Source organism: Ostrinia nubilalis, chromosome 30 (assembly GCF_963855985.1).
Source record: "Ostrinia nubilalis chromosome 30, ilOstNubi1.1, whole genome shotgun sequence".
Classification (NCBI taxonomy): domain Eukaryota; kingdom Metazoa; phylum Arthropoda; class Insecta; order Lepidoptera; family Crambidae; genus Ostrinia; species Ostrinia nubilalis.
This window is the reverse complement of record NC_087117.1, coordinates 6268101-6292902: the sequence shown is the minus strand read 5'-3', so window position 1 is coordinate 6292902 and position 24802 is coordinate 6268101. Positions and strand designations below refer to the sequence as shown.

At 37.6% G+C, this 24802-nt stretch overlaps 1 protein-coding gene and 1 long non-coding RNA gene across 2 annotated transcripts in view; one reads left to right on the top strand and one right to left on the bottom strand.

The window, feature by feature from the left end:
- LOC135085950 (AT-rich interactive domain-containing protein 5B-like) overlaps positions 1 to 24802 on the bottom strand; it is a 108661-nt gene that overhangs the window by 67069 nt on the left and 16790 nt on the right. Inside the window, exon 2 of the mRNA XM_063980733.1 lies at positions 570 to 711. Within this exon, the coding sequence (XP_063836803.1) occupies positions 570 to 711 (142 nt within the window). The remainder of the gene's footprint in view (positions 1 to 569; positions 712 to 24802) is intronic.
- Positions 16936 to 18170, top strand: LOC135086016 (uncharacterized). The gene is made up of 3 exons (XR_010260262.1): positions 16936 to 17094; positions 17225 to 17409; positions 17912 to 18170. It is a non-coding gene; the product is annotated as an uncharacterized LOC135086016 (long non-coding RNA).

Here is a 24802-nt window from a genome sequence, read left to right as displayed (position 1 = left end):
AAAAAAAATATAACCAGTTGCGTCAAATCATCTTTGCTTCTAGTAAATTAGACAGGATCGTTCTCCAGCAGTGGAGAGTGGAGACTAATGACATGAAAAGATGATGTACCAGTTGTACTTTCTTACCAAACTAGGTCGTAACTGGTTGGTTTTTTTGACGGTTAAACTATAGATCCTGACTTGGAGTTAGGAGTGCAACGGTGGGAAAGAGAGGTAAATAGAGGGGAAATAGGAGTCTTATGTACGTTTTCACCATCAATCCCTAATTTTTAAGTGACCAATATGATAAAAAAATTCCATAATGTGTTTCCAATCCATAGGGGTCACTTAAAAATTAAGGATTGATGGTCAAAACGATCAAATCCTCTCTTTTGCCTCTGACAAACAGAGGGTCTCCTCCAGTGGAGTCTTACGCCCGTATTCACAAACGATGCTTGCTTAAGTGAAGCAGCAAATCGAACGCACAGCGTTGAATGGAGCTTTGAGATTGGTTCGTGTGTCACCCTGTGCGTCCATGCGCACTGTGAGACCTCTTATGCGAATTAAAGTGATAATAAAGCAGCACTTACCGACGGAGACCAGCTCAGAGTCCTGCCATATCCTGACAAAGAAGAAGTCTCCGATGGCAATGATGCGGTCCTTCTCTCCGCAGAGTCTGATGGCTTTGTAGAAGGTGTACTGGCCGTGGTGACCGCAAGGGGAACCCACCAACTGTTGGAGAAAAATTACAATCAGTTAAGACTCTAGCTAGATAAACCAGAAAAATAGGAAAATGAATAGACAGTTACTTGGCAGGTAACTATGTACCACCCTAGACTGCATCTCTAATAACATGACGATTTGAAAGTTCTAATTTAATCTAAGAATATTATTAATGCGAAAGTAACTCTGCCTGTCTTGCTTTCGCGCCTAAACCACTGAACCGATTTTGATGAAATTTAGTATAGAGATAGTTTGAGTCCTGGGAAAGGACATAGGATAGTTTTTTATCTCGGTTTTTGAAACAGGAACGAATGTGCGAAACGTCCCTTTTCAATAATAATAATATTATTTTAGTATGCGTTTCGCCCGGATGTATTAAAAGTATTAAAATCGCGTGCGAATCGACACCTTCGAGAACTAGTAACCGCGTGTTATTTTGTCTGTCAAAGAAAAACTTTATCGTTAAACGAACGCATACTAAAATAATATTATTTTTATTATTGAAAAGGGACGTTTCGCACATTCGTGCGAACGAATTTTGTTAGAATCGACTACTACTAACTCTACGGTTGATCTGACACAGCAGGCCTTCATAAGGATGTCTATTGAACCCGAGCGAAACCGGGGTGCAAAGTATGTAAAGTCCGCTCTGCTGTGCCCAGCGCGTCATTGGGAACTCAGCCTAAAGCACCTAAAGTGGTGATTACAATTCGACTGCATCTCTCACAATATAGATGAAGCAGTAGGTCTATAAAGTGAAATAACATTCTGCGTAAAAAAATTTATGACATATTGTGCAGCGCCCCTAGCGGCTACTTTCAAGAAATAAAATCTTCTTAATTTTTTTTGACGTACTCGCTAGCGAGCATACCTAACGTAAACTCATGTTAAGCAAGCACACAGTACTTAGACCCTTTCCAGGGCACTTATGTACACGTCCTTACGTGTAATAAATAAATAAATAATAATAAGTACTACGTACAGAAGTTTTACTTCGCGAAGGTATTTAAAAAAATGTATGCTCAATGTCATTAACAATATGGTGTAATTTAGCCTGTCTCAAGAGTCAAGCACCATTTTGTTGACAAACGTCAGTGATCGGCACTGCGCCGAAGCTATAGGGCTGACTTCGGTAAAATGATGTGACGTGAGGTGCCAAACTGCGGAAAAAGGCGGAGGAAATACATGATTTAGCATGAATTATCATGAATAATATTAACTACTTATTTAGCTCTCAGTGTCTTGAGGCAACTTAAAAAATACATTCTGTGTTTTTATTATTATTTAGGCAGTTAAATACTGCACAGTATTTAGTACACCATTTTCTTTATTTTCTTCCATCATACACAAGAACACGCGTGCGTGAGTCAATGTTCGCTCGTATGTGAGGCCTTGTCGAATAGTATCCTGTAGGTGGGCCATCGTGCGTGTTTTGTTTTCGATGTAAACTCGCGGAGATGAACAGGCCTGGCTAGACCTTTAAAGGGTCAAACCGAGCCCACTGTATTCGCCTCCATTGTGTCCGAATGAGCTAATGAACTGCATAGCAACGGAGGACGCCGCCATTTTGGATCGTACAGATAGCAAAATATACGTTACGAAAGGCTGACCTACTCTTGTTACAGGTGGATAAAAATACGAATTGTAGCCGTTTTAATGTTTTGATTAAATACTATTATAGATCTAGCTCTATAACTCGTCCGTATTCACAAACGATGCTTGCTTAAGTGAAGCAGCAAATCGAAAACGCACAGCGTTGAATAGAGCTCTGTTGCCCGTATTCACAAACATACTATGAGGTCTCACAGTGCATTTGGACGCACAGGGTGACACACGAACCAATCGCAGAGCTCTATTCAACGCTGTGCGTTCGATTTGCTGCTTCAGTTAAGCAAGCATCGTTTGTGAATACGGGCGTAAGATTGGTTCGTGTGTCACCCTGTGCGTCCACGGGCACTGTGAGACCTCATAGTAGTTTAAAGCGGTAGACTTATAGATTGCGGTGGTGTTATACCTCACATAGTTTTGGAAGTATAGCTGGTCTGGTAGGGCACATTATGGTCATGGTAATGGTCAACAAAACAAACTTTTTTATAATTAGGTTTATTAATTAAATTAAATCAAAAAAATAACATTTTATTAAGAATTTGGCGATTTCTAAAGCAAAAATATTATTGATTGCCGGAAGAAAAAAAATTAAAAATTTAACCCATCGACTTGGCCCGTGGACCAAGTTAACAGTGGGCCAAGTCGCTGGAAGAGTCGATTAAGTCTGTAATCTGCGGGAAGTCCTCAACCCATTTGCCAGTTAGGTAGCCCATAATATGATGTTTTTTTGCATCTTCAAACAAGAATACAAATAAAACTAATGAATTTTTATCATCTATAGCAGTGTTTTTCAAACTTTTTCATGACACGACCTATAAGTATGAAAAAATATTTTGCAACCCCCCGACCGTTCGCTTTTTTTATGCATTTTATACGACCCCCGGGGGTACGTAAGTAACGAGATGTTTTTTGTCTCATCACTAGTGCATAGACTAAAAATACGTTAATGGCAGTTGGCCATATCCATATTTGTTTACATTTCTGCTGAATTCTATAGAGTTCGAGTCGACTTTAGACAGATAAGCAAAACTACAAATAAGTTAACCGACGTCAGTAACGTAAGTAATCCCAGTGAACTAATGAAGTGTGCACCCGGCAACAATCACGCCGGAGGTGGCCATTTTGAAACGTAGCGTCAGCAAAAAAGGCGGGAATGAGTGAAAAAATTGAGTCTTCCAGTCACTTGGCCCACTTTTAGCTTGGTCCACGGGCCAAGTCTTCCATTTTTTTTTCTTTCAGTAACTAGGCCCACCTTCAATGTTTTTTAAAATAAAATAAACACCAAATCAACCAAAATCTACTCTAGGATCTTAAGAGTGGGCCCAGTCGCTGGAGAAAAAAAATTTAAAAATTCAAACCGCCGTCTTGGCCCGTAGACGAAGTCAATAGTGGGCCAAGTCCCTGGAAGACTACTAAAAGTCTGAAGTATGCTGGGAGTAAACCCATTTGCCAGGTAAGTCCTATACGAGGCACCACACGCCTCTAGACAGATAAGGAAAACTACAAATAAGTTAACATAACATCCGTATTCACAAACGATGCTTGCCTATGTGAATTGTGAAGCAGCAAATCGAACACGCAGCGTTGAATAGAGCTCTGTGATTGGTTCGTGTGTCACCCTGTGCGTCTACGCGCACTGTGAGACCTCATAGTAATGTTTGTGAATACGGGCGTATGTTAGTAACATTAAGTAATCCCAGTCAACTAATGAAGTGTGCACCCGGCAACAATCACGCCGGATGTGGCCATTTTGAAACGTAGCGTCAGCAAAAAAGGCGGGAAAAAATAACAGAGCCGTCTAACGTGCGAATGAACAAAACATTCTTTAATAGTATACAGGGTGTTAGGTAAATGGGTATATGAGCCGACACTAGCCCATGTTAACATGGTCATACATGGGCTAGTGTCGGCTCATATACCCATTTACCTAACACCCTGTATAGGGCATTTATACACGTCACAAAATAATGTTTACATAACGCTAACATACATAATAAATAAGGGAGGTGCCTGGATGCGGGCAGCGCAGGACTGATCTTTGTGAAAAACCTTGGGGAAAGCCTTTGTCCAGCAGTGGACGTCTTTCGGCTGAATGAAACTAACGCCATAGATGGTTAGTAATTTAAAATCTTCGATTCTGCTATAGTAAATTGAAGTGCACTATTTACTTATACTACCCGTCATTACAAAGGAAATATAGGAATTCAATTAGACGGTTACTTGCCAAAAATTGAAATATTATACACACAGATAAAAAATTACTCGGGTTTCAGGACTAAAATGAAGTGTTTTTCAGAGAAGTTTTGTCTTGTCTAAAATTTGATTTTGAATAAATAGTTTAAAAACAACAAATTCGAATTTTCCACCGGTTTCTTAAATTCTCAAATAATCTAAGACACTCTCTTAAAAATAACTTTATTTCTAGCTAACTGTAAAATTAGATTTTAGTATCAAATAAAATTGTCAATTCTTTGAGGTCACTACCTGATGACGTCACATCCCTTATTGCAGCTCAAAAAAGTATGTCAATTGACTAAACAAAATTAAAACATTTTAAATTAATTCCAATTTGTATGCCGACCGTACGCGAACGACCTCAGAATCAATAAGTATAAAATTGATACAAGCAGTGCGAGCGAGACGGTACCGAGCGAGCGGGACGGCAACACACGCCTTCTAACTGTGACCATCATTAAGGAAAACTGTTTTAATAATTTTATCAAGTTAAATGATAAGTCGATTTATTTTGGTAAGTTGAAATAGGTATGAGGTTGAGGAATGATTAAATTAATTATTTTTAGCTATCATCATACAAATTGGGTAACACCTAACTAAGCAAAACTTCGTAAAATCTATGTATTACGTAATATTAATTAATTCACTTAATAAATCATGCAATGCAGCCAATCTAAATACACAAAATGTTCGTCGAAATATACAGTATATAAAAAAAAATGTCATAACTTATTTTAGTATTCAATTAACTGAATTAACTGTGAAAATAAATTGCTGTGAAATTTTTATATTAACCCATTTTTTTCAAAGGTTTAGGTACAGCAAAAATTTCATTTTTGTAAAATTAGATTTGATTCTAAAAACTGGAACTTTTTGCATTTTAACCGACTTTAACAATAGGAGGTTCTCAATAAATCTAAAGCACAACTTTTTTAAACAGATACTTCATTCTGGTCCTAAAATTTTAATTAATTTTAAATTAGCTGTAAATTAAGATTTTTTGCTGCATTGTAACTGAAAAAAGAAGTTCAATTGAGTTGACAAAATAGTAACGTCACTACTACCAGTATTGCCATACAAAATCTATGGGAGAGTCTCGTTTTGACAGTTTTAAAAAGTACGTCAGAATAATAGTGACGTCACAGGCCTATACAAAATTCATGGGAGTCTCGTTTTGACAGTTTTAAAAAGTACGCCAATTGACTAGCAGTGTAAGTTGACTGTCAAATAGGGATGTTTCCTGGGTAAAAAAGCAAGAGTTTTAATTAGTCCGTCAGTTAGCTTATCAAAAACTACTGGACACGTATTTTTAACTTTTTAAATCTAATGAAAATGTAAGGAGATAAAGCGTGTCAAAGTTCTAAAGAAAAGGCCCGTGACGTCAGTGAGTGCGTAAAAGTGCAGCACTTTGTGACGTCGCGCGGAACTTCAACGCACTATAACTTTGTAATTATTTGTTTGATTGACAATTAAAAATAATATACGTGTCCAATATTTTTTTATACTAAAATTGACGGACTAAAAAAATGTTTTTAGGAAACTCGCTTATTGTAGTCCTTTGTGTCCTGCCCCCATATGGCGTGTGGACACCGCACTTTCCGTACCTGTCTCTGAGCCAAAACTTCCGCTTGCGTTTCTAAACGCGCGAGCCGTCGGGCATCGAGTGGGTTCCGTATTAAATAAACTTTATGATAAATTGGGGATCGTCTCTTTTAGGTCCATAATTTTTTTAAGTTAAAATAAAAAAGGGTCTAAAAATTTAAATAATCAACGCCCGTATTCACAAACATTACTATGGGTTCTCACAGTGCGCGTGGACGAACAGGGTGACACATGAACCAATCACAGAGCGCTATTCAACGCTGAGCGTTCGATTTGATGCTTTACTTAAGCAAGTATCGTTTGTGAATACGAGTGTAAAACTCCCCAAAGCATAAAACGACCATGAAAACCAGGATGTACAATACTTGACCTCAAATGTGGAAAAATATTAAAATAAGTACTTAATCGTAAAACATTTTTTTTAATGTAAAATGTTAGAACTTGTTACTTTATTCCAATATCCTTCTAAAGACTAGCCTATACCAGAATTCATCAAAATTGGCTCAGCAGTTTGAACTTACAATACACAGAATAGAACACACACCCACACAAGAGTTACAATTATTTTATCTGTATAGATTTTGGACAATCATACAATGTATAGTTCCAAAATACTGAACTGTCCTATCGATGACATTGACAGTGGGGCGCCACCGTCAATACCGAATCGCTGGTTCCCATTTTTGCCATGTTGGAAACCATATAGTTGAACGATGGTAGCGCCCCCCTGTCATTGAGTTTGGTGGGACAGTTCAGCGTGGGTCATCTATAGGTAATGTAAGTACCTAAAAATAAAACTGTCACCATTGAGTTTCGTTTTTCTCAAAATGGCTGCCAATTAAGTGACGTTTATTTTCATGCAATTCACTTTCTATTTACCTAATTGTTTTTGATTGGCTGTAGATTCCATTATTATCATTCAAACAAAATACATACAAAGACATGCCAGCCAAACCAATGGAAAAAATACAAATGTTTTTTTAGTATGGCTTCATGCTACACTGGACCGCAAAGAAAAAATCTTAAATATATCCTTAAAAGCACATAACTTTTGGTACATAAACATAACCTAACTTTATGAAATAAAGACTAAAGTATAAAAATAAAAAATAAAGGCAAGCTTTTTATATTTAATATAATGTAAAATAAAAAAGCGTAGATTTTCCTGTATGTTTTGTTTTATAAAGCATGGTACATTTAAAGATATAGATTTTTCAACCGCTATTTTTCATTGGTATCCAGTGAGTTTCCAGTGAAAAATAATTTATTCAATAACTTTTGTTGATGAGCACCTTCATGCTGTATAACGTAGAGCTGGCTAGCTGGAACCGCTATGATAGAACTGTCATTTATATTCAAATGTGATGTTGTCTTTAGCTGTGTAATGGCTGTGCCGAACTCTCTATTGTAAATCATGGACCTATAAAAAAAGGCGGACGGAACTCGCGCTACAACAAAACTGTGACGCAAAATTTTGGCGTTTGTCTATTGTGTGAGTGAATTTAGGGATGCCATGTTAGCCAAAACATTTTACCCATTTATTTTAAGAAAAACATAGATCGGCAGATGTTACTTGGAAATGTAGACAGAATTATTCCGTGCCATTTTAAAAGGATGAAAGGTGAATGCGTTGAGGTAGGCGCGAAATTTTCAATGTTCAAATTTTCTTACATTGTTTGCAAGTCAGTGTGTCAGGGTATGTACATAATGTTGATCAAAAATGATTCACGCAGTTACAAATTACGAATCTTGTGTACATTATAATCATAATCTTATGCATCATCAATATATTATTATTATCTCTGATAGATTTTTTTTAACATACAACCTGACACTGACTTGCAATCAATGTAAGAAAATTTAAATTTTGCAGTTCCACATTTTTGGGAAGGATCAAATTTGCCTATGAAAATATATCCCATTAAAACACAATTATTATGATAAATTATTTTATTTCCATAGTATGCGTAATAAATAACTAAAAAGTCCTAAAATTATTATTAATTTCCCATATTTCGGGTAATTTTCCCACGTAAATAACTGAGAACACTAGTCTTTGACGTATTATTTTTTCGAGTGAATGACGTTTGATTTCAATTAATTTCAATATTTTAATGTCGGGAAATAAGTGATTGGATTATTATTTTGCCTGTGAAATGTGATTCCTTAATTTTTGTTTGTTCGAACAGAACGGTTTTTACACAATTTCGTCACACAAGACATGTCGTATTCGTGTTGTTTTTTCGCTGCTTAAATGTGTCAACTGTGTGAAGTTTGCACTCGAAGTGGTGTATCAGGGTGTGAATGTGTGCGTGCCGGCCTGTACGTACAGGCAAGCTGGTGTATCCTAATGTCACAGTATTTTGTTGATGAGAATCCGTCCGACTTTTTTTATAGGTCCATGTTGTAAATATTCTACGTGTGCTTTGATACCAATATATTTATTATGTTACTACCAACCACTGTGTTTATTGCTCTGTAGCGGACTTAATATATCCCTAACAACTTTATTAAAAATAATGGATTTATGTCCAATAATTTTCCTCATTTTACTTTAACTTTGCCTAATTAATCAATATCGCAATTAATTAATACTTTGATTTAATTACCATTTCATTTGTCAGTTTTTGCTCACGTTCATTGTTTTTCTCGGCACGCCACACCCCACAGATATGGATTAGAGTAGATACAGCAAGTTGATCGTCAAAGCGTGCCATTCCGATATGTCCAAATGGACATACATGGTCGAGTGATGTTCATGTAATCCGATTACAACAATCGGTTACGATGATTTTACGAGGACAGTAGTACAAACACGGTAGAAAGAAGAAATTATTTACGGATTGAGAATTATAATTAACAGCACAAGTAACAAATAATTAATTAGAATAAAGTAGCAGTAGAAGAAGTATAAAGTAGCATTGTTTTTAATACATATCCTGCGATGTACTCTTAAGAGTTAAAACCATGGTCCCTGTATGTGGTGCACTCATACCGATCCCAAGGAACCGTACTTACTCATAACTAGGGTTTGCTCCCGGGAAATCCCGGTACTCATTTTTCCCGGGAATTCCCGATAATCTAATCCTTTATCTAGTTCCGGTACTGACCAAGCAATTCCCGGGACTTTCGGTACTTTCGGGACTTCAATAATTTATTTTTAATAACAATTGTTTGACTAGATGCCATCATCTTTTTACGTACACACTATCAACAAATGAAAAAATATTAATAATTTTCCTAATTTATTACTATCCTTTTAAGACTGATTGTTTTATCTGATTGTACTTAGATACTACTTATTATTTCTTTCAACAGCGTGTTTTTTTATAAACCTAATTTAGTTAATTTATGTTTTGTCTCTAAGAGTAGGCGCACACCGTTGATTTTTCGTCGGCCGATAGTTTAGTCGGGCAGTTGATCAGTATGGGCATGTATGGGAGTGCGCACACTACGCCGAATCGATTTGGCCGATTCTTCATACAAATTAAAATCGGGCACAACAACTATCGGCCAACTAAAAATCAACGGTGTGCGCCTACTCTAACTCTTGTCGCTGCCAGTATTTGACATTGATAGAAAGTGAGAAAACATATTTTAACTAAAATAGGTTGATTAAACGATTGTTGCTTTTTATGAATATGGCGGTTATGATTTTTAATAGGCATTTATAACTAGTTTTGTCGTGTTGTGTAACTGTTTGGACTGATTTATTATTAAGGTAACAAACCAATTGAACTGAACAGAAAAAGTTTAGTATTTTTGTTAACCTATTTACATTTTTATTAAAATTACGTACAAATTAGGTATTTTGTTTTAATAAATAATAACCATTCACGTGGGTACCGAAAATTCCCGAATTTCCCGGTTTTCCCGGTACTGGCTTAGACCTGGTACCGGGAATTCAGTAACACTCCTTAGTACCGGGACTTGCAACCCCTACTCATAACAATAAGACACACACTGATGCATGTATTCATGCACTTGACAAATTTATGTCTTGAAACGCTGGTAGGGTAAAAAAAATAACGAGATTTAACGATTTGTAAGAATTAATTTATTTTAAAAAGGTAAATAAAGATGTTTTTGGTTTTGTATTTAACAAATTATCAGTTTTATCGGAATTAATTAATTTTCGAATCGAGTCACACGATATCATTCGATGACTTTGCAAATGCAGTACGATGATACGATTACTTTTACGTTGCGGCAATCACTAAAATTCGCTAAAATGACACTAATGACGTTTAAAAAGTGGCACGCTCGGCTTCATACAATTTTTGACACATGCTGCATCTATCCATATCTGTGCCACACCCCAAAGGGTGAACGCTCTGTTCAAAAATGTATGGATCTACGCAACACACCACAACAGTGAGATTTGGCTGTTCTAATATGAAAGTCAAGTATGCATCTTACGGCCGTTTTCAGCATCGATTCCTAATTTTTAAGTGACCCCTATGAAAACAAAATTCCTGTTATATCACCATAGGGGTTACTTAAAAATTAGGGATTGATGGTGAAAACGGGCATCACTGTCTGTACCTAAGAAGACGCAGACCACTGATTTTTAGTTGGCCGATAGTGGGTCGGGCTGTTGATCAGTATGGAGAAGTATGAAAGTGCGCACATTACACCGATTTGGTATCGACCGATTCTTCATACAAATTAGAATCGGGTTAACTATCGGCCAACTAAAAGTCGATGGTCTGCGCCTAGGCTTATACGAATACAATCTTAGAGCTTGTTTCCTCGGAGATATCCTGCTTTTGCAGTGTCCGGCAAAAAACCGGACAGGATGTTACCAAGACAGTCCAGTTTTACGGGGTCCTGCTTCCCAGCTACATTACTGGATTGCCGTGTGATAGGGCTCTATAATGCTACAACTATGAGCGGAACATAAAAAAAATGTTGCAATCATCATCGTCATCATCATTCCAGCCACAGGACGTCCACTGCTGAACATAGGCCTCCCCCAATGATTTCCTGATTGGTAGCGGCTTTCATCCAGCGCCTTCCTGCTAGAAAGGGAAAAATTATTCAAAAGATTTTCACGCGATAAAAAAATTAATCGACAAAATTCTCGGTACGAAATACCAATATTATGTTCTTTGTTTTCAACCTAGTTTCAGTGCGGGTGACCTAAATATTCCAAAGCTAGACTTCAATCGAAGACACGTGTAAGTTAAGGGCCTATTACAAAACGCTCAAACTCGATTCAATCTGTCTTAAGGGCTCCAGACACTATCTGTAATGATTATGTCATTCCTTCATTGACATTGTAAATCTCCCAAAAACGATTAGAATAGGGTATTTGACACCACCAACACAACAACCAATCAATTGACGTATTTTTTAAAACTGTCAAAACAAGACTCCCATAGATTTTGTATGGCAATACAAGCCTAGAGGACTACACTAACCCTGGCCAGATGGGTTTTGAAGGCCTAGGCGTAGACCACCAACTTTTAGTTGGCCGATAGTTGAGTCGGGCTGTTAATCAGTATGGAGAATAATGGAGATGTATGAAAGAGCGCACATTACGCCGATTTGGTATCGGCCGATTCTTCATACAAATTAGAATCAGGCACAACAACTATCGGCCAACTAAAATTCGGTGGTTTGCGCCTAGGCTAAGGTTCACGAAAACTTTCTAATATTATAAAGAGGAAAGATTTGATTGTTTGTTTGTATTTAATAGGCTCCGAAACTTACTGGACCGATTTGAAAGATTCTTTCTCCATTAGAATACTGCATTATTTCTGATGATAGGCGGTACGAAGTTCGCCGGTATTGTATGTATGTATTTATAGCAGGCTTGTCAATGACACGTCTCGACTTTTGACCTTGCGCAGTCGTTTTTAGTGAAAATGCCTCTGCTCGGACCGAAATATTTAAATCTGTAGGGTCACCACGCATCTGGAAATGGCAGGTTAGAATAGATAACCCGCAGATTATAGATTTATTGTCGACCAATAGTTTGGTCGGGCTGTTGATAGATATGAACATGTCCGGGAGTGCGTACATTACACGGATTTGGTATCGGCCGATTCCTCATACAATTTAGAAGCCGATCTAACTATCGGCCGACTTAAAGCCTTTAGTCTGCGAAGGGCAAAATTCTCCTTAATTTAATATTATAACATTCTCCTTAAGAGCAAAATTTCGAAGATTTGTAAGTACCTACTATTTAAATGTATAATATAAAAATGAATCGCAAAATGTGTTGGTAACATAACTCAACAACGCCTGGACCAATTTTACCAATTCTTTTTTTTTATTTGAAAGAAATCGAATAATTTAAACAGCCCTTTTGCACGCAGGCGAAGCCGCGGGCTGAAAGCTAGTGGTCTTTACGTAAAGAAATTTTGACTTTGGACTTTATTATTGGCGTTCCGAAGATATAAAAATCCATTTTTCCAAAGCCAATACTAAATGGTAGTTTGACCCAGCTTTTGTCCTCAGCACTTGCCATAATGTATTAATAGGTAATAGGCCTTTAATAAGGGCTACCTTTTTAGTCTAAGTAAAATGGTTAAACATTAATTTTTTAATGTGGCTCTTGGTAAACACTTTTGTCTTGATTTTATGAAGTTTAGCAAATGAGTACTTTAATGCATAGTGACGACAAAATAATATTATCAGCTTTACCCGCACTTGACAGATTTTTGTCAGGACTGTCCATATTTCCTTAAAACAATGGTCACTCTACCTCAATGCAAATTAGATTCTTGAAAATTAACGAACACAATGCTCTGTTCGTAGAGCAGGTGTGTTGTGTCGACGATTTATAAAGTTATAATGAACTTTACAAAACCGAGATAAAATCCATAATTGATTGACAGCAATGACGAATAGCCCGACGGATTAGCAAGCTGAAGTGACAATGGGCAGGGCACATAGTACACAGAACTGACGGCCGATGGGGCAGCAAGGTTCTGGAGTGGAGGCCGCATACCGGAAAACGCAGCGTGGGACGTCCACCTACAAGATGGACCGACGACATCGTAAAGGTACTTAGCAGGGAAGCGCTGGACGCAGGCCGCTACCAATCGATCAACGTGGAAAGCATTGGGGGAGGCCTATGTTCAGCAGTGGACGTCCTATGGCTGAGATGATGATGATGATGAATGACGAATAGAAAAATGACATTGATACACGAAAATGTACAGTCAGCGTCAAATAGTTCGTGACACCCAAAGTAGCCGACGCTGACTGTACCTACCATGAAAAATTATTTCTGTGTTACAACACGTAAGGCCCAGAACAGACGGTGAAACGCAACTGCAACGAAACTGCAACTGCTAGTTACTTTTGAGTTGCATCTAAGTTTCTGCCATAGCGTCCGTTGAGAGACTGAGACCACACATGACGCGACCAGTTTGAAACTTTCAGTTTCAGTTTCATTCATCAGAATCATCAGAAAGTTGCAGTTGCGTTTCACAGTCTGTTCTGGGCCTAACTAAACTGGTGTTTCTTTCTACTGGTGAAATAATTTTCAAAATCGGGCCACTAGTTCCAGAGATACTTGCAAACAAACTTTACTCCTTTAAAATAAAGACTAGCTTCTGCCCGCTTCTCCTCTCGTGAATTACGGTCTGCTATAGCCTATGTTACTCTGAGATAATGCAGCATTAAAATGGTGAAAGAATTTTCAAAATCGGTCCAGTAGTTTTTGAGTTAATTCGTGACAAACATATAAAAATATTTTAAGCCTATGTTACTCAAGAATAATGTAGCTTTCTACTGATGTAAGAATTTTCAAAATTGGTCCAGTAGTTTTTGAGTTAATTCGCGACAAACATACAAAAATATTTTTCTTTTTATGATGGACTTAATTTCAACAATCCGTTATTTTTTCGATTAAGAAATGCGAATTGCACGACCTTGAAAATGAAATACAGAGGGAAATTGATAAATTTATCAGTAACTTATCTGAAATCGTGGTTTATCTACGGACTATTATTTCTAAAGATTTAGTAATAATAACTAGCCTTTGTCCGCGTCTTCGCCCGCGTGACGTTCAATTTGTCAGAAAGACCTTATACTTCACATTTTAATTTAATCGTTGTAATTTGGGCTATAAACTCAATATTGTTATAAATAAATTATAAATGTGTTATTCTGATGTCTAAACATTGTAAAGAAGAAAGAAAGAATATAATATACTGTAGTTTCATCAAAATCCGTTCAGTAGTTTTTGCATGAAAAAGTAGGTAGGTTAGGTGCCTAAGGACTTGTTCCTACGGAGACATCCCTAATTTTTAATGAATTGATGTAAACTCACACTACGCCCACAGAGCAAGCACAGTCAAGTAGTGTTGCATAACTATCGATAATACAATACTTCGACAACTTTTGATATCAATAGTACTGTTGACTTGACAGCATCTTGAGGATCATTTCGATTTTTAGCTGTGAATGCAGATTTATAGGGCTAAGAAATCCTTAATACACAGTCCAAAAATTTTTGTTCTACGACAAAAATTGACGAAGTTATGGCCAAATTACTAAAAAAGTTCACTGACCGCCCGGCGCGGGGACGATGACGTCACTATATCCGATCCGAACGTTCCCGGCGTACTGCGTGGATAGAAAATATTTTTTTCTAGCCAAACTATCAGTTTTAGAGAAAAACTTGTAATGACATTTATTCATCAGAATAAAGTAAGCTATCGATAAGTAATTTTTAAAAATAGAAATTGTGAAAAATATCGCAAAAAATCCATACGCTCATACGATTCAATGGAACGCAGAGACGCGATTGGGGTCTCCGCGGTGGTATATTTGGCGATATATTCAAATAAAGTGTTCATAAGTGTTGTTAGAGTCATATCTTCTTCCAAGTAAAATATAAAAATGTATAAGTATTAATTTATTTACTTCTAACAATAAGGTATAGCTGAGGCAGATACACTCTGCCTAGGCTACAAGACATTGCTATGAAGATCATTTCGATGTACACGCAATACCTACCTGTTATTTAGTTTTTCTGAGTTTAACCTACGTACCTACCTATCTATTCGCCGTTCCCATGGGCGGGCCAGCTGGTCCCTCCTGGAAATTATTTAATCTTAGCCTAGAAGCTGGGTATGACTCCCCCGCCCCCCTCCTCTCCCCAGGTCATAAACTGGGCATGACTTCCCCCCCGGCCACAACTTGGGCATTACTTACCCCCCCCCCCCCCAGGCCAGAACCAGAAACTGGTTATGACTTGATCCCCCCCTCCCCTCAGGCCAAAAGCTGGGTAAGGCTAGCCCCTCCCCCCAGTCCATAAGCATAAGCTAGGTATGACTCCCCCTCGGCCAGAAGCTGGGTATGACTTAACCCCCCCCCACGGGCCAGAAACTGGGTATGACTTGCCTCCCCCCCCCCCCCCCCTCCCACCAAGGCCAGAAGCTGGGTAAGGCTTGCCCCTCCCCCAGGCTAAAAGCTGGGTATTACTTATCCCCCCCCCCAGCCCCCCCCCTAGGCCAGAAACTGGTTATTAGCATTCATATTATGTATTATTATGTTCAATACAAACAATCATAAAGTTACACTCACCCCAACCGCGTCTCCGCATTCCATCGAATCCTATGAAAATGTGGTCTTTGGACATAGGGATACTTATTTTTCACAATTTTTATTTTTAAAAATTACTGGTCGATGGGTTACTTTATTTTGATGAATAAATGTTATTATAAGTTTTTTTCTAAAACTGATAGTTTAGCTGGAAAAAAATATTTTCCATCCCAATAGTACGCCGGCTGCGCTCGATTCGGATATAATGACGTCACGCGGCCCTGCGTACGTTGACTTTTAGCGGCAAAAACGGCCTATGTTTATTACTTAATATCTTCGTAAGTAATGGTCCGATTTGGATAATTCAAAAAGATATATCTTTCTTATGTCTTAAAGATTTACGTAGATACTAGTTTTATTGCATTTTCTACAACAGTACTGATCCTCATTATGATGAGCGTGTGTTCACACGACAGTCCAGTTTTGCCGGATCTTTGCATTGCCGTGGGAACGAGCTTCTTCTTCTTTCTTGCAGAACATTTTGAAACATTCTCAATCAATCATCCTCCAGCAAGGTTCAGAAATGGAGTGACAGGACATCGGAAAACGCAGTGGGACGTCCACCCACAAGGTGGATGACGAGTCAACATCATAAAGGTAGCAGGAAGGCGCTGGACACAGACCGCTACCAACCGGCCAGGAAATCATTGGGGGAGGCTTATGTCCAATAGTGGCCATCCCTTGACTGAACTGATTGATGAATAACTGACTGAACCCTTTCATAACCTACCTGAGGTGCGATTGTGTAAAGTTGTTCATGGATGGACAATGAATACAATTGATCATCGATCGTATAACTAAATTCGAATTGTGTAATTTTGTCCATTCCATGAAGACCGAAAAGTGACCGGTCGTATAAAAACGTTTCATGGATTTGCGTTTTATTATTGAAAAACATACGCTAAAACTCATTTTTTTTTAACAAATAATAAATCAAATTCTTGTTTAAATGCAGCTTTTTTATTAAAATTTTATGATTGCACCTTAATAACATACTTTTATTCATAAAAACATTGAATTTGAACTAAAAATTTACCTCTGCAAATCAATAACCAAACGCATAAAACGAATGAAATTCGAGTTTCCACTACCCGTTCCCAGATGGCAGGCTAAGTTGACTACTACTCTACAATAGGTGGCGTTAATGGACTACGTAAAACGACGTAAAATGTTTATTTATTTTTATTTATTTATACTTTAATGCCAAAATTTTAACATAAAGCGAACTTAATGTCATATTAAATAAGTTATACATTATTAAGTGTTTTGAGAAGTGGTATTTTAATCTATGTTCTGTGAATGACAAGTGTTATCTGTCAAGTGTCAAAAAACTTGAGAAACTTTTAAGAAGTTTGAATTTGTAAAATTTGTTTGTAAACACAAGTAAGTATAGATTAATACACTAAATTAAGGCATTCTATCAAAAATTATAACAACCCAAGCTTCAATAACAGTCGTATTATTCCTGTTACCTAATGGATACTACAATCAAAAAATAAATTTTTGTTTTCAGTGCCAAAGGCAAGAATAATTTCCCACGCCAGGTGGAGACCCTGCTAAATAATGCAGTAACAGCGCGTGGTCGTGTGATGAGGGTGCCTTGGCCAGTTAGCGCCTCGATGAGCTCTGGCGCAACACGGCCCGGATACTAAACAGCATGGGGGTGGGACGACTTAGGAGGCACAAGCTTGGAAAACGGTAAGGCCTATTTTTTATTGACATTAACTTGAACAAACTGTTCAACATACTAACACAACATATAATCAAGACTCGTTTAAAATGCGAACAGCTAGGGACTGGAATTTGTTGCCTGCTGCTGTCTTTCCCAAAGACTATAATCCGGGCCTTTTCAAGGCGAGAGTGAATAGGCAATTACAGCGCAGATATGTACCTTCCTAGACTGCATCTCACTTAAAATTAGGTGGGATTGTGGTCAAATACCTGCCTCGTTATGCATAAAAAAAAACAGAGACTAAGATTTATCACAGTAAAAAACTCAGTATAACTCATTTATTTCTGTAAGTAGGCTTTAAAAAAGCACTTTTACACGTCCCAGTATTAACCCTACCACTGCTTCAGGACAATAAATGGTCCAGTGCTGAGAAGAAGCAGCGCAAGAAACTCAGACACTATTGTCAGCCACAATTTTTCAGCCACAACCTAGCTAGCAGCTAACATGTTTTTTTGTTTGTCATTGCAGCTCTCATCTTGTTCTACAGCAGCGCCTGCACCTGTCCCACCATCTACCAGTGTTGGAACTCTTCCAAGTGCATGAGAGTTTAAAACAATATATTTTATTGCATAATTATTTGTTTGTAAAAACGATAAGTACAAATGAGTAGGGAGGCTGTTGATTTTTTCATGGTTATTTTAATATATTATATTGTTAATTGTTCGAATGCTGTGATTATATTAAAATTATATTTTAAATAAAAACTTAGTTTGTAAAGAGATGAAGGCTGACCACATAAGAAGTAGGTTCGTTTGTTCCTCCGAAGTAGGTATGTACTTATAAATGTCTAAAGAATTTTAATAAAAAGATGTGTATATTTAAACAGTTTTATTTATTTCATAAGTCATTTATTTCTGTAAATAGGCCAACAGGGGGCACTTTTACACGTCCCAAATTAACTTTACCCTACCACTGCTACGGGACTATTGTGGGTTACGGCTGATTTACATGTGTTAAGGAGATAAGTAGGTACCTAACCAAATTATTAACTTAATTTTAAGTAATTAATAGCGTGTAAACACATAATTTAGTAGTAAATTGCAAGTTAAAATTTAGGATGTGCTTGTGTTTTAAGTACTGTTTACATGCAATTTAATCGCATAATATTAAGTTAATAATTTAGTTATACCTACTTATCTAACATGTGTAACTTAGCCTTTAGTAGTTGTTGATTAAAAAGAACTCTTGTGTCTCACTAAAGCACTCATCGCTTACCACACTTTATCTTTCAAATAAATAAATATCCTTAGACAATTTACACTGCGCTTCTAGTCCCAAACTAAGCGAAGCTTGTACTATGGGTACTAGACAACGGATATAAAGATACTTAAATACTTTTTTTTTGTAAATACACAAGTATTTATTATACATAGAAAACACCCAGTTCAATACAAACAAATATTTTCATGCACACAAATGTTTGTACTATGCGGGAATCGAACTCGCTACCTACGGAATAGTAGTCCGTTTCGAACCACTACACCAAACGGCCGACAAAAAGAAAATAATAAAGAATTTGTGTACGAGGACGAGGATAGAATTGATAGAATTACACCTCCATGAGAATTTATACGATTGTCATGAGTTACGAGTCACCGCAATCATTTGACATTAGCAATGAGCTCATAAACCTTAGACAATTCGAATTTGCTGTCAAAATCATATTCATCATTCACTCATCGTATAAATTAACGATCAAATCGTTATCGTTTTATGAACTCCGTACACAATTAGAATTAGCCGTTTGACACATCATAACGTACGTTATGAACTGTCAAATGAATACGATTGCCTTACACAATCGCACCACTGTTCCCCCAAAATAAAGTTAAAGATAAAACAAGCAGTCCTAGCGCGTAACGCAAAACGTTTTATAAATAGCCCAGCTAAATATACCCAAGCTATATGGGTTACTGAGTGTTATAAAATATAGGAATTGTGTGTTTGTAAATAAATATGAGTTAGTGGTTTTGAGATTAAGACTTCATGGTTTAGAAGTCCTAGGTTTGATTCCTATAAGCGACCATTCATCATCATCACCTCAGCCATAGGACGTCCACTGATGAACAAAGGCCTCCCCCAATGCTTTCCATGTTGCCCGGGCCCGGTTATATTTTGTGGTAGCCTGCGTCCAGCGCCTTCCTGCTACCTTTATGATGTCGTCGGTCCACCTTGTGGGTCGACGTCTCACGCTTGCCTTTTTAACTAAGTCCTAGTCCTACTTATTTTTACTTATAGTAAAAATTGAAGTAAAAATACTCATTTATCATAATATTACGTTACTTTATCATAAATAGTTCAACCGACTGTACGCTGACGTTTACACAAAATGGCGTCGCACCAACTTCACGAATGACAAAGTATAAATCGAATTTGACAATCAATCAACCCAAATATTCAAGAGTAATTTTAGTGCTTAACCACCAGAGATATGGGCCATATTTGAACAAAATATACACGGTCTTGGGCACTTGCCAAATCTATGGTCAGTCAATGTTTATAAACAGTAAACACTGAGTACAGTCTGTGGCAGAGATTCGTACAGAATTTAAAGTTTGTGTTCTTAATTTGAATTTGAATGTGACAATGTCAAAAATTAGTGCTGCTCCGTGTCCTTAGAAACTTACAATATCATATCATTCTTTATATGAAAGTCAAAAAATTGAAAAAAAAAAAGTGCTGCTCCGCGACTTTAAGATATCGATAAATGGAGACAAAAGCCCGGTTTCCGAATTGATATTTTAACTTGGACGTGCGCATCTGCTACTCAAGGATGAATTTAATATGAAATTTCATACTACATGAGAAAATGAGCACGCTCAAGCCAAAAATCTCAATTCAGAAACTAGGCCAAAGAAAGACACAAATACACAATAAACAAAAGTGTAGTAGATAATGACTAGTGGGTTGCCCTTACAGTAAAAAAGTCGGGTTAATTACATCATTTATAATTTAAGAATGGCTGAACCGATTTGAATGCTCTCTGAATGTTGAATGCGTATAGTATAGCAGAACAACTGTTAAAATATCGAAAAATCTAAAACGCGATATTTATTAACTCTTAGTCTACGAAGTTTGCGGGGTCAGCTAATTAAGTGTAATTATAAAACGACACTTCAGCACAGCGCTACCTTCGTGTGTGGCAAAAATCCCACACATTTGGATTAGAAATAGCACGCAGTAACTAGATTAAAATGGTTTGGAATTGCGGATTTTTTGTTACTTTACGATTTCCAGTTTAAATTCCGCTACTTTATTATAATTTAATAAGAATACATCCAGAAAAGATTACTACTTTTACTTTATACTGCGGACTAGAGGGAATTTGTCGCAGTTACCGTAGCCGAAAGCTGCTTGGGAGAGAAGTAAGAATACATCCTACAAAAAAGTACAAAAAATTATATTTATAAAATACCGTTTTAAATTGAGTAGTTATTATTATTACTTACAACAATCAATTTAAATAAATCTTATGTGATCTGTCAAACACGATTTCCCCAAAGATTATTACAGTAAAAAACCCTATGACATCATTTGTTTACTGATTTGAGTAATTTATTGAATAAAATAATTAAATCTACATCTATCAGGGGTTCCCAAACTGTGTGCAGTGTGCCGCACAAATACATTGCAAACCTCCAAGGGTACAGTAGTCATAGGTCAAAGGTCACATTAAAAAAAAGTTTGGTAAGCCCTTATCCAGTTTAAAACAAAACGAATAGTTTTTTTTTAGGATTATGAGTGTTGTTTAGAGATTTATGCGTTTTTTTTAAATATTAGACTTGTACAAAACAATACAAATAGACCCGTTAACCCCTCCATGCTCGTGTTACACCACAATAATCCCACGGACATGGAGCAAGCCCCGACTGACCCACGATTGAGGGCAGTCTGTTGTAATTTCTAAACGCAAATACAATTTTTTTTTTTTGACATCTGTCACTTGCTGTTTCCGGTCTCTCTGTCTGTAAGGCTGTCTAGTGTCTGTAGTTCCTGTGTAAATCTATTAAAATCTCTGTTATTCTTTTATCATTTTTCAATTAACACCTATAACCCATCAGGTTATGGGCCCAGGATGTCGCTATAATTCGTATTTCCAAGAAATAGTACAATTGACAAACAAACTAACTTATTACAATACGGTGAGATTTTGTCAGCATCATGTCTTCTGCTTCTCCAAATGTAGTCATCGAGAAACTCAAGGGCATTGACAACTACAGTTCATGGAAATTCATGATGAAAATGGTTTTAATTCAGGACGACCTTTGGGATTGTGTGGAAAACGAGGAAAGTGATGGGAAGAAGCAACAAAAGGCTTTGGCTCGTATTGCACTAGCCGTTCAACCATCAGCTATTCCACACATTCGAAACGCTAAGACAGCACACGAGGCCTGGAGCAGCCTCGAGAAGGCCTATGAAGATCGAGGTTTGTGCCGGAGGCTAGGGCTCCTCCGAACCTTATTTTCGACTAAATTGGACGAGAGCGACAGTATGGAGTGTTATATCAACAAAATTACTGAGTTGGCACAACAGCTAAGCGAAATTGGATCACCCCTGGAAGATGACTTCGTGGCTGTTATCATGCTTAGCGGCCTGACATCAGACTTCGAGCCACTCATCATGGCAATGGAGAACTCGAATGTAAAACTGTCCAGTGAAATTGTGAAAGGAAAACTACTCCAAGAAAATATTAGAAGAACCGATAAAAGTGAAGCTGCATCTGCCCTGCTTGCTAGAAAACAACCAAGATGCTATAGATGCAAGAAAGTAGGACATTTCATCAAAGATTGTCCTCAGTCATCATACAATAAGACTATGAAGACCAATCCAGATGCATCAAAGGCGCTATTGATGGCGCTGTCAGCAAACATCAAACACGGCCAGTGGTATGTCGATAGTGGTGCAACGGGACATATGTGCGGAGATAAAAGTGTGCTAAGTGATTTGAGTGATGAAAAGTCAATTGAAGTTAATGTAGGGTAGATCCGCCGATTTTATTCCGCGGGATTTATTTTACGTTTTTTGAAAAACTTAACAGGGATGCGTGCAAACTAGCTTAAACTGAAAGGTTAAGCAATAAGCTTTTTAGATCAGTGTGAGGCTGTTAGATTCAATCGTGATTTTAGAAGTAACAAGCGTCCAAATATTTTTTCACAAAATGGTAATGACGTTTTCCTAATGGTAATGATTTTATTAAAATGGTAATGATCTTATGTTAATGGTGATGACGAAATATATTTTATAGTAATACATTAAATTAAAATTACTTAAAAACTAAAATTTAAATATAATTGTTTAGCTAAACACCAATTTTATCTATGTTATTTTCCTAGCTAAGCACGTACCTATTAAAGAATGGGTTGGAAATAAAAATAAATGTATTCAATATTTTAATGAATTTATTGAATTTGGAACAATACGGACATTAGTTAAATTTTTTTTACGTTCCTAATATTATTCAGAATCAGAAAAAATATATATTTACACCAATGAGGATTTTGATTGAAAAATATGCCTAGGTACTCTTACTTAGACTTACACAATAGTCAACATACAAGAAATGAATAAAAAAACGTCTTTTCGTAAACTAATAAAAAACCTTCTCATTTAAAAACAAAGCTTAAAGAACAATGGGACAAAACGTCCCCAGAACTGTAGCACTTTAATACCTACCTTGTATGATAGACCATGCTAATACCCGACCGATCTCTCTAGCTACAATCACGGCAAAGGTCCTTGACAGTGTGCTTGACTCTCTACTAGATAAATATTTAAAATCACATAATGCTCAATTCGGGTTTAAGCCTGGACTGTCGACCGAGAGCGCCATCCTTAGTCTTAAGCACACTGTCAGGTACTACACGGATCAGGGGACTTCCATTTACGCATGCTTCCTCGACCTCTCCAAGGCGTTCGATCTTGTGTCTTATGACATCCTTTGGGATAAGATGAGGAGGCAGGGCGTCCCGTCAGAAGTATCACAAATATTCCATTATTAGTATGCTAACCAGATTAACAGCGTAAGATGGGCTAACGTTTTTTCTGAGGAGTATGGGTTGCAGTGCGGGGTGAGACAGGGTGGGCTGACGTCTCCCAGGCTTTTCAACCTATACGTAAATGACCTCATTGTTGCCCTTAGCAGTATGCGTATCGGATGCTGGGTAGATGGTGTTTGTATCAACAACATAAGCTACGCTGATGATATGGTACTGCTGGCGCCAACAATGGGGGCTCTCAGAAAGATGGTGGGTGTGTGTGAAGCGTATGCTAAATGCCATGGCTTATTTGTATAATGTGAAGAAGAGCGAATACATGGTATTTAAGGCCGCCAGTAAATGTCCAAACGTGGTACCCGACCTCTTGCTGAATGGGGTAAAGTTAAACAGAGTCACTAAATTTAAATATCTCGGACACTACGTTACTGATGACCTTAAAGATCATGTTGATATCGAGAGGGAACGAAGGGCGCTGGCAGTAAGGTGTAATATGTTGGCTCGCAGGTTTGCCCGATGTAATGACCATGTCAAGATCACTCTGTTTAAAGCATACTGTCAGAGTCTATACACGGGAAACCTATGGACCACGTACTCGCAGAAATCGCTTGGCGTCCTTCGGGTCCAATATAACAACGGTTTCAGGGTGCTGTTGGGCTTGCCTCGCTTCTGCAGTGCTTCGGAAATGTTTGCTCAGTCGCATACTGACGGCTTCTTTGCTGTCCTATGCAAGAAGACTGCCTCGTTGCTCAGTAGGATACGGGCGAGCCCCAACAGTATCCTGAAGACCGTGGCGGAGAGGTACGACTCTCCTATTATCCGACATTTCCTTCGGCTACTTCTTACCGAACGGGTTGGATAATTAGTGGTATGTTATAATAAGTAAATTACTAACATAGTTGTATAAGGCACCCATTTACTAACCATGTGGATCATTGTTATCTTTAAATGAATAAATTGAATTGAATACTATAATTTTATTATATGACAGCTCAAGTGTGACATGTCTCAGAAAAGTTATATCAAAAATAAAAATTCATAAGCAACCCTGAAAAAATACATACAAAATCACTTTTGACCAACTTCAAAGGGCACGACAGCTTGACCCCGGGACAATTCGACCCCTGCTACAACTCAAACCCTGCGACAACTTGATTTTTTTCAACACTCAACACTTTTAACTTACTTCAAAATAATGGTTTCACGACTGCTGGACAGTGGCGGCGTAGCATGGGTTGGCACCCGGGGCATAGCACAGCACAGCATCCCCCGTCATAAGTCCTTAATGTAAGTAAGTTGGGTATACATATAGTGGGGAGGTAAGACACCCCAAAATGGTCTGGTGCACCCCCTCTTTTGGGTTACC